Genomic DNA, 15592 nt, shown 5'->3' on the forward strand with positions numbered 1-15592 from the left:
ACAAATTATAACTAGTTAACGCTTACATGTACTATTAATATAGGTGATTTGATTGATTCTGCGCTATAGACGGATTCTAAACGACATCATATTGATTATTTTATGAAGTAAAAATGTTAAAAATATCATATTTATCTTCTATACATTATATCTCCATATATCTAGCTATATTTGTTTGCAGGAAATGAAAGAGTGTGATTATAAGGTGATAATTTGCTATGAATTTGCTTCGAAGAAATCGACACCGATACTAGACTTGTAGTTGAAGGTGAAAAGTGAAAACAGATATACTGAAGAATCAAGAAAAGTCCTAAAATATTAACGTTGGAAAGTCGAATTTCATATTTGTGCTACAAAACTAACAACATATTATAATATCGGCATAAAATGATGGGTAACTCTTCACAAAGAATCATTTTGACTTTTGGTGGAATGGAATGTAGTTTTCGAGTTCTAATGGAATATGTTGAAATTGAAAATAAAATGTAGTTAGTTAGGTTTATTAGTTAGTTTTTTTTTTTTACTCAGCCTATATATAAGGCTTCTTATTGTAATTTGTCGTAACTAATTATTAAAAATGTAGTCCATAAAGTAAATTTTCCCTTCTCTCTCCCCTTTCGTTTTCTCTCTTCACTGAACGGTTTCTGAAATTCATCGCAGTTTTCTTTGTTCTCTTCAATGGAGATTTCTCCGTCTATTCTGAATCTCCATTTTTAACAGAATGGTCGACGCAGTTTCCAAATTTGAATGGAATCAAATTTATATACTACCCCGTCCCACCTAAGCAGTCCCAAACAATTTAGTCCGTCTCGTATTAGAAGTCTCAATTAGAATCTTCCATAAATAGTAATAGTCCCACGTTCCACTAATTAACACTTGATTTTACTTGCTATATTGCTTGCTGATTTGCAAGCACATTTTAGGGTGCTTGTAAAATTAACTTTTTTTGTTGTTTTGCGAGCAAATTTTATGGTGCTTGCAAATCTTAGTATTTTATTTTAACAATAGAGACGGAAATGCTGTCAGTAAAAAAAGTATATATATATATAATCCATTTAACACTCTTTTCCCTTTTCATCTTGATTTAACCCTAGTTTTCACTTTTCACTTTTCACTTTTCACTAATTCCCAACCCCCAAAATTCCCTCAGCTTCCACGATGGCCCGCCCCAATCTCTCCTCCACCGCCCATGACCGCCACAATATCCAATGCCCTTCGCCATCTCTAGCCGTCTAGTTCCCTGCTATGGCTTCACTGCCGTCTCCCCCGCCGTCGAATTGTTGTTCCTCGTCATCATCGACGTATCGAGATCCCTGACCTCGCCGCGTCCTACACCAGCGCCATCCAGTACTTGCATCTCTGCCTCCGTGACCAGCGCACAGTCCTCGCCTCCGTCGGCGTGTTCGAGTTCCTGGTGAAACTATTGCCGACTCCACTGCGAGCTGCGGAGAGGCGATGTTGTCGAATTGAGCTTGGCGGTTGGTGGCGGTTTCAATTTTAGAGGAAATTGAGATTGCAAAGTGAGTGACTTTTCAGATTTTCGTTAGTTAAATTAGAAATCTGCAGATCTATACTCAGATTTATAAATTTATTTTCAGATCTGCACGTTTTATTTTTTTTAATGTTTTACTGAGATTTCTTCGACAGATTCTCACGAATATGTATTTATATTTTGTTAGAAGCATTGCTTTGGTGGAAACTTGTAAATACCTAGATTTTAATTTTGATAAACATGATTAATCATAATTGGGCTATTTGGCTGTCGAAAGTTATGATGAAGATTCAAGGCATGATAGTTTGAATATGATACACTACTATATTGCTTTGATTAAAATGGATGTAATATGCCTTGAAATCCAAATAATGGTACTGTCTGTTTCTCACAACGTTTATATGATTTCATAGTACTAATTTATTGTATCTTATAACTTGTTTTTCTGAAATCTTCATGCAGAGAAGGTTGCAGGATGCTTGAAGGTATTTCCCATTTATTTCTGTTTATGTATGTAATAGCAAAAACTACCAACGAGAAGAAAGCTTCATGCAGAGTAGTTTGTAGAAAGCTTGAAGGATTTTGTTTCTTGATGTAATAGTAAAAACACAACTTTGAGGCATTTTGTTTGCTAACTCTGATTTCTTTTAGGGAAATTTCAGGATCTGAAAGTTTTAAAGAATCAGTTGTATTCACTATTCAGCAGCTGAATCAAGAAGAAATGATTATTGCAAAGCTATAGCATAAATACAAGGTTTTAACTCATTAACAACTCTTGTTGGGAAATATACAATTTCAAGAGCTACATTTGAGAACTTTCGGATAGTACCTTTTGATTGTCGTTCGATTTCTGAGAATTGAGTTATTGACTAGTGAAATTGGATTCATGTTGATTTCTCAGTCACAATTGAACAATTTGAAATTTGTTGTCTTCAACTACAGTACAGAGGCATGTTATGAAACCACTTTGTTTAAGAATTTCATTCATGGAATGTCGATCGAGATCATTGTGAAATTCATGAATAACTCTTTTCTTACTTTTCACATTGATAAGGTTCATCATTTATCTTCATGAAATCCCCTATTTAAATTTTAATGCATAACATTTTTTCTTGAATCTCTCTCTTTTTCAGGACATTGCAGGTACATCCAAGTTCTAATCCGTTCACTTATGCATATTCTTATTAATGTACGAAACATGGTTACTCACAAGAGTTTTTGCTGATGTTTATCAATATTTGTGTAGGTAATCTAAAATTGCACAATATTTGTGTAAGCAGATGACCTCAAGTCAGATGTTTCTATCCATGACCGAAGAGGTAAATTATAGAGCATATACATCATATATAGCTAATCAACTAATCTTGAAAGTTACATGTAAAACTTGAGGATTGTTTTGGCTGATTTCTGAATTTGTGGATGGGATATTTTGCAGTTTGATATGGGTGATGTTCTCATCGGTGGTAAATAGAGTAGTGGTATGTCACACCATATTTTTCACCACTAAAGAAGAAGAGAACTAGATTAGAATGCAATCTTTCTCGAGCTTTTTGGGAGGGTGAAGAAAAGAAAATAGGTTCCTGGAGCTGTACGGGTGACGAGCTTATTTTGGGAGCTAGTAGTATTTGAACTAATTGTGGGAGCTAGTAGTATTTTAACTAAATCATGTGATCTAATTGAATTGAAGTCTAAAACAATATTTTGTATCTGTGTAAAATTTTAATTTCGTTATTCTATTGAATTATTTCATTTTATGATTTGGAAAAATAAATAGTAATATTAACTTTTAAAAAATAATAAAAATATAATAGAAAGATATTTTAAAAAGATACTGGATTAGCGAGCACGGCGGTGCTTGCAAAAATAAGTTAGAAACTGGAATTATTGGCAAGCACAAAACATGCTAGCAAAGTTGAATTTTGCAACCACATTGAGGAAATTTGCGACCAAAAAGTGCTTGCAAAGTATTAATACCACCAGATTTTGCAAGCCATTTTGCAAGCACCGGTAAATGTGCTTGCAATTTTTGCTACGAGCTAAATGGGAAGCACCTTCTTTGCTAGCAAAGTGCTTGCAAAATGCTTATTTGCAAGCATATATACTTATTTGCAAGCACTTTGGTGCTTGCAAAACAACTTTTTTTTTTGTAGTGAGTGGGACAGAGGGAAATGCTTTTGAATTCGAAATATCTTTATTTCATTGATTTTACGTACTTGTCAATTAATTTTTATGTACTTAATCATTCGTTATATATGGAGTAGTATATTTGAACAAGTAGGGTTTGTAAAAAAGGGAAATCACTTAAAAAATATTTGTCAAAACGTGTAAAAATAACATTCAAATATTTTCATGGAATATGATCATATGAATTTAACGAAATCATATGAAAATGAAATGTTTTAATAACTAATAATTTAATGTTCACGATTACAAATTCACCGGTTTCGTTGCCTAATAGGTGAAATCACATTCGTCCGATCATACCTAAAAGAACATGAATTTACTAAGTCCACAACAAGAGAGATGTATATATAAGAAATATTGAAAACATAAAAAAATTGAATAAAGGAAAGAAATTTGTTTGGTATACTGAAAAGCATGTTTCAAGCAAGTTTCGCGCGAATAGAATCTTGCTTGTATACGTAAAACTCTACAATCCACTTTTAATTCGATTCAGTATTATTCGAGCAGTTTTGCACGAATAGAATCAGTATATTATTACATTGTGTTTGCTTGTGCATTTATAAAATGTTTTATAAACATTTAAATGTATAAGAAGCAAACAAAGTCTAATTCTTTTGCTTAGTAGACCGATTGTGGACGTCGTCCACTTTAAGGTAACACGGTCAGATCTATGCAATGCTTTGCAAAAGAAAAAGAAGAATTTCACAACCTAAATAGGCTTAGACTACCTATCGTGAAAGGTTGCAATGTCAGTCCGCATATTTCTAAGTCTTACTGAAATAAGATGACATTGGTGTGGTATAGCACTGAACGGATCTAATAGCAAGACGTGTCTTTATGCTATCTACTGAAAGACTAGGTCTTGATAAAATACTACTCCCTCCGTCCCATTAAAAATGCAACGTTTTCCTTTTCTGGTTGTCCCATTAAAAATGAAACGTTTCCTAAAATGGAAACCTCTACTTTTTCATCTATCTTACTTTACTCTCTCTTCATTAACTCACAAAACAACACTGCATAAAATCTCGTGCCGATTCCCAAATGTTGCATTTTAAGTGGGACGGAGGGAGTATTTCTTAATCTACATATGTTAGTATTGAGCATACGGTATTGATTATACACTACTTTGACTTATCAAATGGTGCGGGTTTTTCGCAACCCAATAATCCTGATATATTGGATAGTGGTGATTAATTTCTAGCGGTGCTAGGATTGCTATTATGTTGAAACATGCGCGAGGTGAGTCTCGTTTGATAATGTCCTCAAGAGGAGCTCGAACAAGGTTTTATTATTCAGAAAACTGGTCATTTGGAGTTTTACCGCTCTATGGATAATAATTAATTAAGTCTTTTTTGCTAACTCCACTCTTGGAATAAATAAGATGTTAATTAATTAAGTCTATAGAAGACATTAATTAATTAATGGACATTTATATCTTAAGCGCGGGAAATAAATAATAAATAAAGTGGAAACCCGGATTACTTGTAATTTCGGATTTGGATGGGGAGAGTTCAATATTACTTCTGTAGTGGCTACTCGTAATATTCCAATATAAGCTTGTATTAAATCGTGGGTTCAATTTAATTAGTAAAAAGCAAATTGGGGGAGCCCATATCCAAAGCCTTCCATAGATCTCTGTCTGGACCCAAAAGGAACTTAATATAAATAGGAGAATAAAGGAGACGGAATTATTCATTAATTTAATATGAAAAATTTCGTCCATCTCTCTCTAGAGTAGGGACGATATTTTTCTTATTTTGATAAGATCAGCCCACCCTGATATCGAGATACAATTCGGGAACCAGAGAGAAGATACGTAGTCTAGTATTGAAGATCTTCATGTGGAGAGGGCGCAAGCAATCGACGATTCTTTGGAGAATCAAAATCGGTAACCCTAAACCGTAGAAATCATGTTTAGGATTTATATTTTCTAAGCATGAATTATTTGCGTTCTAGCATGCATTTATCTATTTAACATGTGAATTGATTAATCACATAATCGGTCAAATAGATCCGTATCTGATTCATTTGTTTTGTACAAGCCTTCCGATGTGCAAAGGGCATCAAACCCCAGCATGACTCTCACCCTAGAAATGAGGTTCTGATATCCTTACCACACTTACCCTAGAAATTTATAATTGCATAAACATTAATGATATGATAGAACCCTCTTCTATCGGGATTGAGCACTCACGTTTGTAACGAGAATAAAAGAAAGATGAACCTTAGTTGAGGTGCTAGAGGGAGATTTTCGTCATAACCGGGAATGAGAACAAGTAATTAACTTTATTTCTCAATGAATGATAATACGATAGAATTCTATTATATAGAATTCTAAACCCTAACATATATCTTGCTAATCAAGAAACCTAATTAAAATAAAAGATTACAAAAGATATGGAAAATAAATAAAGATTACTAAATAAAATAAAAGATACTCTAAAATATTGGAGATGATCTTCGGCGATATTTGCTAGATCGAGGACCCTATCAACTCTCCTGCCGTTGAAAACCACCTTGCCCTCAAGGTGGGATATATGAATTGCAATTAGGGGTGAGCAAAATAACCGAAAACCGAATATCCGAACCGAACCAAACCGAAATTTTGAAATTCGGTTCAATTTTTTCGGTTTTTCGGTTCGGTTCGGTTCGGTTTTAAAAATATAAAAATTTCGATTTTTCGGTTCAGTTCGGTTTGGGCGAAAAAAACCGAAAAAACGAATTATATTTTAAATATATTATTATATATTTTTATCCTATTAATTTAGTATATTATATCATATATATAATATATATTCTTCTAATATATTTTTATATAATAAATATTTTATATATTATATTAATTTTATATTATATATATTTATATTCTATTAGTATATATAAAATAAAATAAATTAGATATATTAAAATATACTATTTTTTCGGTTTTTCGGTTGTGTTTTGAAAATTCGGTTTTCTCGGTTTGGTTCGGTTTTTTAAGTTCGGTTTTCGGTTTTTCGGTTTTCGGTTTTTCGGTTTTTCGGTTCGGTTCGGTTTCAATTTTAGCCTAAATTCGGTTTTTCGGGTTCGGTTCGGTTTGGGCGAAAACCGAACCGAAACCCGAATGCACACCCCTAATTGCAATATTGTGTCCACAGAAATTATCAAGTTGTTGTTGAAGTCTGCATAAGCTCCAATCAGCATCTCCACTAAGAGCTTCAATAACATCCGACACAAAAACTCCCGGATCAAATATGCGAATCCCATAGAACAATCTATGTTTGCTTCGCTCAAGAATATTTCAGAAATCCTTAGCGGCTACTCGCCTGTGGAGAAACATTGGTAACTTCATAGCATATGCCAACTCAAATGGCTTCTCGAAGTACTTTTGTTGAACTTTAGTTGGGAAAAGGTGAAGCCTATTACTCCCTCCGTCCCAAAAAAGTAGAGTCATATTCCTTTTTAGTTCGTCCCAACAAAGTTGAGTCATTTCCTTTTTTTAACAAAAGACAAAACATCAAATCACTCTTTTTTTTTTATAAATTCCATCATTTACTTTACTTTCTCTTATCTTTCCTACTTTTTTCATCTTTCCTATTTATTAAATATAAATTCTTAACCTCCGTGCCCAAAAGTTTTGTCTCAACTTTTATGGGACGGAGGGAGTATAATCTAATCCACATTCTACAATTGTCACCACCTTTCCCTTATCAACTCTCTCACCGGCCAACGACAAAAGAGCCTCAAATTGTCTCCCTGGATCACCACTATCTTCAAAATCAGTTTCAGCAATAGCAAGAACCTCTTTTGACTCCTCAGGGGAACCCCCTGTCACAATAATCCGATTGACTCCATCGCTCCAAGTATTGACAACATACCACAATTTGGAAACATTGTAGAGAGCATCAAAATGAAATGCTTTGATATGGACTAAATAGCCATTAACTTTGCCAATGACATGCTCAACAACAATAGAATCAGAGACCATATTATGTGCTTTGGACACATCAAAAGGACCCGGATCAAATATGCGAACCCCAATTTCGTCACCAAATTGACGAATTGCCCGACACCACGCAACCTCTTTGAGCATAAAACTGTAGTCCTAAATACAAGAACCTGCAAAAATCAATTCATCCTTCGAGAATCCCAGATATGTCGCATCCATGTGCGGAGGGATTACGCGGCCATCCGAGGCCTGAGACAAACAGAACAAGTCTTTCTCCACCGACTTGACGTCTATGGGCGTAGCTTCGCCTCTACGTGCCATTTCGACAACTTCAGTTTGTGGCTTTGCCTCAGCCTCCTCTACCTACTCTTCAACTACCACACTTTTTGCATCAGCCACGTCATTTTTTGGTTCGATCTTCTTAGCCCCAGCAGCTGTCTCCTCTGTTTTCATATCCCGTTGTGATTCAACCTTATTTTCTTCAATCAGATCAGCTTCAGATTTGGCTAAACATTCAGTAGGCTTGGCTGGTGGAGCCTCTTCCACAACAGGAGCTGCATTTTCGACCACTTGAGTAGGCGTTTGTTCTACATCCTCTTTCTTTGCTTCTGTTGATTCACACTCAATTTTTGTGCTCCCTGCTTAAACTTTCTTCATCTTGTCACTATCGATGGTGACTAACTGCCTTTCATCGGCCCTCTATGTTAAATCAGGAGAAAATTGGTAATAGACTGCCACCAATAAATCCTCCCACAAACCACCAATGTCAGTTTTTTTATAAGTATGAAACCAATCAGTTACCGGTGGATCGAACTGAAGGAGCTGGCAGCGGAAACGTGCGTCGGATTATCATAATTTAATAATTATTAATCGAACAAATAAATCACATAATAATCAGATCTATTTAGCAGATTATTTAGACAAAATCTATTCGCGTAATTTTCACATGTATCATGCTCATAACTTGAATTAATCATGCTTTAAGAATATTGAAACCTAAAACATGCTTTTCTACGGAGCAGAAATAATACCTTATTAATTCTCCAAAGAATTGATGATGGTGGCTCAACTTTATTTTACCCAAATAATACCCGCAAGTGTACGGGGTTATCGTAGCAAACATCAAGCAAGAGTATATCGTATCCCACAGAGACAATTAAGTGTAAACCTAAGTACCACGGACAAATTTCAACTACTATCCAGACGATCAAGAGTTTTGGGTTTTTTTTTCTAACAACTACGAAAAGCATATAAATTCAGAGATTAAAATAAACACTTAAACAAGAGAATAAAGAAGCAAGTTGTAAAAATGATAGAAAAATATGTAGAATTCAAGGATCCGATGCACAACTCATAGCCTAACCCAATAAGAAACGATTTACCATTTAAAGTCTCCAGAATTGTTGAATCAATCACAAATATAGATTAAACCCCCTCATGATGTGAGAAATCCATAGATTAGGTGTAATAATTGAAGTCCCCTTCTAATTCTTAGACCTAACTCCTAATAGTTCGATTAGATTAAAGATCCCACTCAAAACCTCAACTCTCCCGAGTTTTATTGAATTAAGGTGTGAATAATTCTTCTTTCAAGGTTAAATATTCATCTCCCGATTATTCTAAGAAACCCTACACTCCCAATTGGTGATCAAACAATTGTTAGGAAAAAGCACAATAATAATTCAAACAATTGCAAGAGCAAGATTAAAACGAAGTCAATTGGATTAAAACTATAAATCAATGCATCTTCACCAAGAATTCTACATAAAAGATGTTTAGTTACTCATGTTCATGGTAGAAAACAAAAAGAAACTAAGCAAAACAATGAAAATCATGATCCGAATTATAGTTTTCAGATATGTTCACCGTCTCATAGTCAGTCCACTTCTTCTTCTTGGAGAGCACATCTTTTAGGAACTTTGCATATGTAGGCATTTCTTGAAGTGCCTCCACCAATGGGATATTCAAGTTCACCTTCCTGAAGATGTCTAAGAACCTCGAGAACTGAGCATCTGTCTTCTTCTTCTGAACACGTTGAGGATAAGGGATCCTCACTTCAGCTGGAGTATGAGCTGTAGGTGGTGTGGGTGAAGGTATAGTCGTGTTCTCCTTAGGTGGAGTAGAAATTTGCATTGTCTCATCTTCTTCGACCAATTCCTCCTCTTCAGCTCTCTTTTCTGCTACTCTACCCTCATTCTCGGATGGCATTGAAGGTCTCTCGTAGTTTATGTTAGAGTTTGTATACTAGAAATCACGTTTCGAGTGATAGAATACTGTAAAACTCTTATTTTATTTTCTAAGGAATAAAACATATTATTTTTGTCATAATGTTGTTATGTTTTACATTTAATGGATGTTAATGCATGTTTAAATGTATAAGTTAACTTAACAAAGTCTAAGTCTTTGTTTTAGTAGACCGGTTGTGGGCGTCGTCCACTTTAAGGTAACACGGTTAGTTCTAAACAAAGAAAAAGATGAATTTCACATCCTAAATGGAATTTGACTATCCATCGAGAAAGGTTGCAATGTCAGTCCGCATATTTCTAAGCCTTACTGAATTAAGATGACATTGGTGTGGTATAGCACCTGAACGGATCTAACAGCAAGACTTGTCCTTGGGCTATCTACCGAAAGGCGAGGTCTTGATAATATTTGTTTCTTAATCAATGTAGGTTAGCATTTAGCATACGGTATTGATTATGCACTACTTTGACTTATCAAATGGTGCGGGTTTTTCGTAACCCAATTATCCTGATATATTGGGTAGTGGTGGTCAATATCTAACGGTGCTAGGATTGCTATTATATTGAATCGTGCGCGAGGAGAGTCTCGTTTGATAATGTCCTCAAGAGGAGTGCGAAACAAGGTTTTATTATTCGGAACCTAGCTAGTTGGAGTTTGATTACTCTATGAATAATAAATAAGCGTTTCATGCTGAGTCCACTCTTGGAATTAATAAGAAGTTAGTTAATTAAGTCAATAGAAGACATTAATTAATTAATGGACATTTTAATCTTAAGCACGGGAAATGAAAGTTAAACGGAAACCCGGATTACTTGTAATTTCAGATTTGGATGGGGAGAGTTCAATATTACTTTTGTAGTGGTTGCTCGTAATATTCCAATTATAACTTATATTAAATTGTGGGTTCAATTTAATTAGTAAAAAGTAAATTGGATGAGCCCATATCCAAAACCTTCCATAGATCCCTGTCTGGGCCCAAAAGGAACTTAATATAAATAGGAGAATAAAGGAGACAGAAATAACACAATTTTATTTGTATTTTTCGAAAATTTCAGCTTCCCCAGTTGTAGGAATTTTCGAATTCCTCTCCTATTCCAAAAAGGATTTCTTCTGTCTTCTTTATTTAAGTCCTAGTATTCTAGTAAGATCAGCCCACACTGATATTGGGATACAATTCGGGAATCAGAGAGAAGATTTTTGGTTTAGTACTCAAAGCATCACGTGGAGAAGAAGCTAGCCATCTTCAATTCTTTGGAGAATTAATTAGGTATTTTTCTGCTCCGTAGAAAAGCATGTTTTAGGTTTCATTATTCTTAAAGCATGATTAATTCAAGTTATGAGCATGATACATGTGATAATTACGCGAATAGGTTTTGTCTAAATAATCTGCTAAATAGATCTGATTATTATGTAATTGATTTATGTGAGCGCTTCCGCTGCCAGTTCTGTGACATCCCTAACCTGAAACATGCATCATTTTTTTTGCATATTGACATATTTTTATTTATTTTTGCCTATTTATATTATTAGTTGTATAATAAATATTATATATCTGATGTTTATACATTTACATATGTTTCATAAATATTAAAAAGATATAAAAGTGTGTATGGAAATATTTGTAGTTGAGCTTTAAGAAAAATAAAAATATAGTATGATAACATATTAAAGTCTACGTATGGAATAGGAATATAAATAGTATTCCTATTATTAATTACTACACCACTTCGGTAATTATGTAAATATATTATGCAATTATTAAAAAGAAAATAAAATGAAGGAAATCTGTCAACTATTTAGGCTAACAACGTGTAATATTTTAAATAAAAGAAATGACAAGTGTTCTTCTTATCTCATTTGAGCTGCATATATATAACGTGGCTGACCGACTATAAAAGAGAAGAGGAAAAATATGTGTAGCATTTTTTTTAGGAGAAGCAAATAAATGAGTTATATTAGTGAATTGAGCCGAGAGCACATAGAAAGAAGAAAAAGAACAAAGATTGAGAATTATAGAGCAGGAGATGAAATTAGGAGCATGATTGAACTATCAGTCGTAACCAGGTGTGTATAAATCACACTTTTAATTTTACATGGTTTATGTGATTAATTGCTATGTGTTAAATTAGAGTGAATATTTGAATTATATGATGTGAGCTTGGAATGGTTATGTGTTATTTGATATTGATGGTGAAATGTGATGTGGATATGTGGTTTGTGCAAAATATATGTTTACCTATAGTATTGGAATTAATTGATGGAATATATGGTTATGTAATTGGTGCAATGGATATGTTTGATGTATCATATTGGAATCATTTGAATCATGGGATTAAAGAGGATATGTGACACTCTTGCTCTGGATCTGATATACAATGGCAAAAGACCTATGGGTTATATACAATGATAATAGACCTACGGGTCAATACAAAGAGCAAAGAGGGACCTTCGTGAAAAGGTCAAATCAAAGAGGGGCCTTCGTGGAAAGGTCAAAATATGCAAAGAGGGGCCTTCGTGGAAAGGTCAAATCAAAGAGGGACCTTCGTGGAAAGGTCAAATAAATATAAGGGACCTACGGGTCGTATACAATGGAAATCCCGGGCAGATACCAGGCTTGATGTGTCACAGAATAATAAAAAGAATGGAGAGACATATGTATATGAATGTTAAATTGTTTATGATATTTATTACTTCCGGTGATATATGTTGGTAAATGAATGTATTTGATATTTGTATGTGGAATTAAAGGTAAGGTTTATATGCACTGAGTTGTGGCTCATATAAACCACTAATATTTTTCAGGAATAAGATATGAGTGAAGTATTTGGTTGAGATGAGTCGTAGGAATTGCACATGTTATCAGGGTCGGCGGCTGACGCATTTTGGCAACCTTCTCCTCCTCATCATTTTTGCATGTAGATAAATGTGTAGTATTTAGAGTGGTGAGAGGGTCCCATTGCTTTTTAGAATGTTTGAAATATGTACTTGATAAATAGTGGTTATTTATTTTAAAATTTTAATTTATTTATAGTAAGTGCATAAGTCATAGGAGTTGGGGTGTGCCAAGTTCCTTCAGTTTGTTCCACTCCTCAGATGTATAGCTTTGCAGTCCTTGGGATTGATGATAGTGGTAGAAGGGAATTTTCCCGGTTGCGTAAGAGTGCTCACAGTCTGGGAAATCTGGCTGATTTGAATATCAATATTCTTCAAATGAGTGGCTATTCCTTGTACATCCGTCTCGACCTTCTCCATCCTTTGATTATTCTGCTCCATGACCTTATTAGATTGTAGCATGAAGGACTTGAGTATGTCCTCTGTGGTCATCTTCTTGGGGTCGTTCACCATCCCATCAGAAACTGTAAATCTCGGAGGAGGCTGCAGAGCATTATTGGGGTTCCCGTAAGAGAGATTTGGATGCCCCTTGTTCCCATACTGGTTGTATCCTCCACCATTAAAGTTCGGGCGTGAGTTATTGTAATACATGTTGCCCCCCTGCTGCACGTAATTCACATCCTCCATACTTCCTTGGGGCTCTTGAGACGGTTGCCTCATCGCCATGCAGTCAAATTTCATGGTTAAGGCATCCAACTTGTCGGATAAGGTGCTCATTGTATCATGATCCGTGGTAGAAGCTACCCTATGCACCTTACTCCTTTCGTTGCTCCATCCTTCATCACTGGATGCAAGCTCTTCAATCACCTCCATCGCCTCCTCCTCTCCTTTCTTGAGAAGATTACCTCTCGCGCTAAGATTTAACTCCCGTTGTGCTTCAGGTATACATCCCTTGAAGAATGTAATGACTTGCACTGTTGGGGACAAACCATGATTGGGACACCTCTTCAGCAAGGCTTTGAATCTCCCCCATGCATCGCTGATAGTTTCCGCAGGAATCATCTGGAAGGCAATGATCTCGCGTTGCCTCTTAATAGCCTCACTAGGGGGATAGAACTTCTCCAGGAATTTGTGGACCATCTGGTCCCATGTTCTAATGGACCCCGGTGTCAAACTCTCGAGCCAATCCTTTGCTGCGTCTTCCAAAGAAAAAGGAATCAGTCTCAATCGGATCTGATCATCTGTCACTCCATTCATTTTCGCCGTGTTGCAAATCTGAATGAACTTGGCAATATGCTTGTTAGGGTCATCTGAGGATTTGCCCCTAAAAGCATTGTTTTCCGCCATCTGGATCAGTCCTGGTTTCAGCTCAAAGTTGTTGGCGTCAATATTGTTAAATACAGTTGGGTTTGCCACTCCGTGGTATACATATTGATTCTGCACCGGCACAGCTGGTTCACGATTAACCTGTCGGCGCAATTCCTCCAGCTGTCGTAGGAGCTCAGCATTAGTGGGAGGAGGGGGTGGTGGACCATTGTTGCCTCCATTGTTGTTCCCTTCTTCGTTCTCCATCAGAAAAGGAGAATCGGGATCAAGCTGAAGATGATCCTGAACTGGTGATCAAATAGGTGAGAGGTCCCTCCGATCTGAAGATGCTCCTATGCGGTTAGGCGAAGAAGCTTGAATCTTCTTTGTGAGTCTCCTATATGCGTTCCTCTTCCGGTTCGATGCTTCGATCTCAGAGTCGAAAGGTTCTAGAGGCAAGCCTTTAGAACGTGTGTGCATACACCTGAACAAGAAACACAAATGTGAGAACTCGAAAAATTAAAAGAAAAAAAAATTAAAGCAGTAATGTCTGAAGTAGTAATCTTGATTATTATCACGATATCAAGCTATATAACACAAAAATTGTCCCCGGCAACGGCGCCAAAAACTTGGCTCAACTTTATTTTACCCAAATAATACCCGCAAGTGTACGGGGTTATCGTAGCAAACAGCAAGCAAAAGTATATCGTATCCCACAGAGACAATTAAGTGTAAACCTAAGTACCACGAACAAAATTTCAGCTACTATCCAGACGATCAAGAGTTTTGGGGTTTTTTTTCTAACAACTACGAAAAGCATATAAATTCAGAGATTAAAATAAGCACTTAAACAAGAGAATAAAGAAGCAAGTTGTAAAAATGATAGAAAAATATGCAGAATTCAAGGATCCGATGACAACTCATAGCCTAACCCAATTGAAACGATTTACCATTTAAAGTCTCCAGAATTGTTGAATCAATCACAAATATAGATTAAACCCCTTCCCGAGGTGAGAAATCCGTAGATTAGGTGTAATAATTGAAATCCCCTTCTAATTCTTAGACCTAACTCCTAATAGTTCGATTAGATTAAAGATCTCACTCAAAACCTCAACTCTCCCGAGTTTTATTGAATTAAGGTGTGAATAATTCTTCTTTCAAGGTTAAATATTTCATCTCCCGATTATTCTAAGAAACCCTACACTCCCAATTGGTGATCAAGCAATTGTTAGGAAAAAGCACAAGAATAATTCAAACAATTGCAAGAGCAAGATAAAAACGAAGTCAATTTGATTAAAACTATAAATCAATGCATCTTCACCAAGAATTCTACATAAAAGATGTTTAGTTACTCATGTTCATGGTAGAAAACAAAAAGAAACTAAGCAAAACAATGAAAATCATGATCCGAATTGCAATTGGCGGAAGAATTGAAGCTTGAATCTTCAATCTTCTTCCAAGAGTTCTTCACAAAGAGAGAGATGTGTTTTGTCGCTTGTAGAGAATGAATAGAATTGACCTAATTCTTCCTTCTTATTTTTTCTTCAAAAAATTGCGTTTCAGCTCTAAAAAACGCCAAAATGACGGACCCGGCCGGGTGGAATTAA

General features: G+C 35.5%; 1 protein-coding gene and 2 long non-coding RNA genes across 6 annotated transcripts; 2 read left to right on the forward strand and 1 right to left on the reverse strand.

Annotated features, from left to right (window-relative positions):
* Positions 1-1066: 1066 nt before the first annotated feature.
* Positions 1067-3223, forward strand: LOC125203078. 4 transcript variants are annotated; one of them, XR_007173294.1, is made up of 4 exons: positions 1067-1520; positions 1955-2635; positions 2739-2811; positions 2928-3223. It is a non-coding gene; the product is annotated as an uncharacterized LOC125203078 (long non-coding RNA). The 4 variants fall into 4 exon arrangements; XR_007173292.1 differs by having other exon boundaries at positions 1068-1520; positions 1955-2246; positions 2626-2811; XR_007173293.1 differs by having other exon boundaries at positions 1069-1520; positions 1955-2246.
* An 8536-nt stretch (positions 3224-11759) lies between these two features.
* On the forward strand, positions 11760-12680 carry LOC125203178. Its single transcript, XR_007173305.1, has 2 exons — positions 11760-11912; positions 12651-12680. It is a non-coding gene; the product is annotated as an uncharacterized LOC125203178 (long non-coding RNA).
* Positions 12681-12920: 240 nt separating this feature from the next.
* On the reverse strand, positions 12921-14252 carry LOC125206446. Its single transcript, XM_048105700.1, has one exon. It carries the CDS (start codon positions 14250-14252, stop codon positions 12921-12923), a length of 1332 nt encoding a protein of 443 aa, XP_047961657.1.
* Positions 14253-15592: the final 1340 nt, after the last annotated feature.

Source organism: Salvia hispanica, chromosome 2 (assembly GCF_023119035.1).
Source record: "Salvia hispanica cultivar TCC Black 2014 chromosome 2, UniMelb_Shisp_WGS_1.0, whole genome shotgun sequence".
In the NCBI taxonomy this organism is placed as follows: Eukaryota; Viridiplantae; Streptophyta; class Magnoliopsida; order Lamiales; family Lamiaceae; genus Salvia; species Salvia hispanica.

What these genes read in the sequence shown, in the direction of transcription:
- LOC125206446 (XM_048105700.1), bottom strand. Translation starts at nt 14,252, where the DNA reads ATGGAGAACGAAGAAGGGAACAACAATGGAGGCAACAATGGTCCACCA.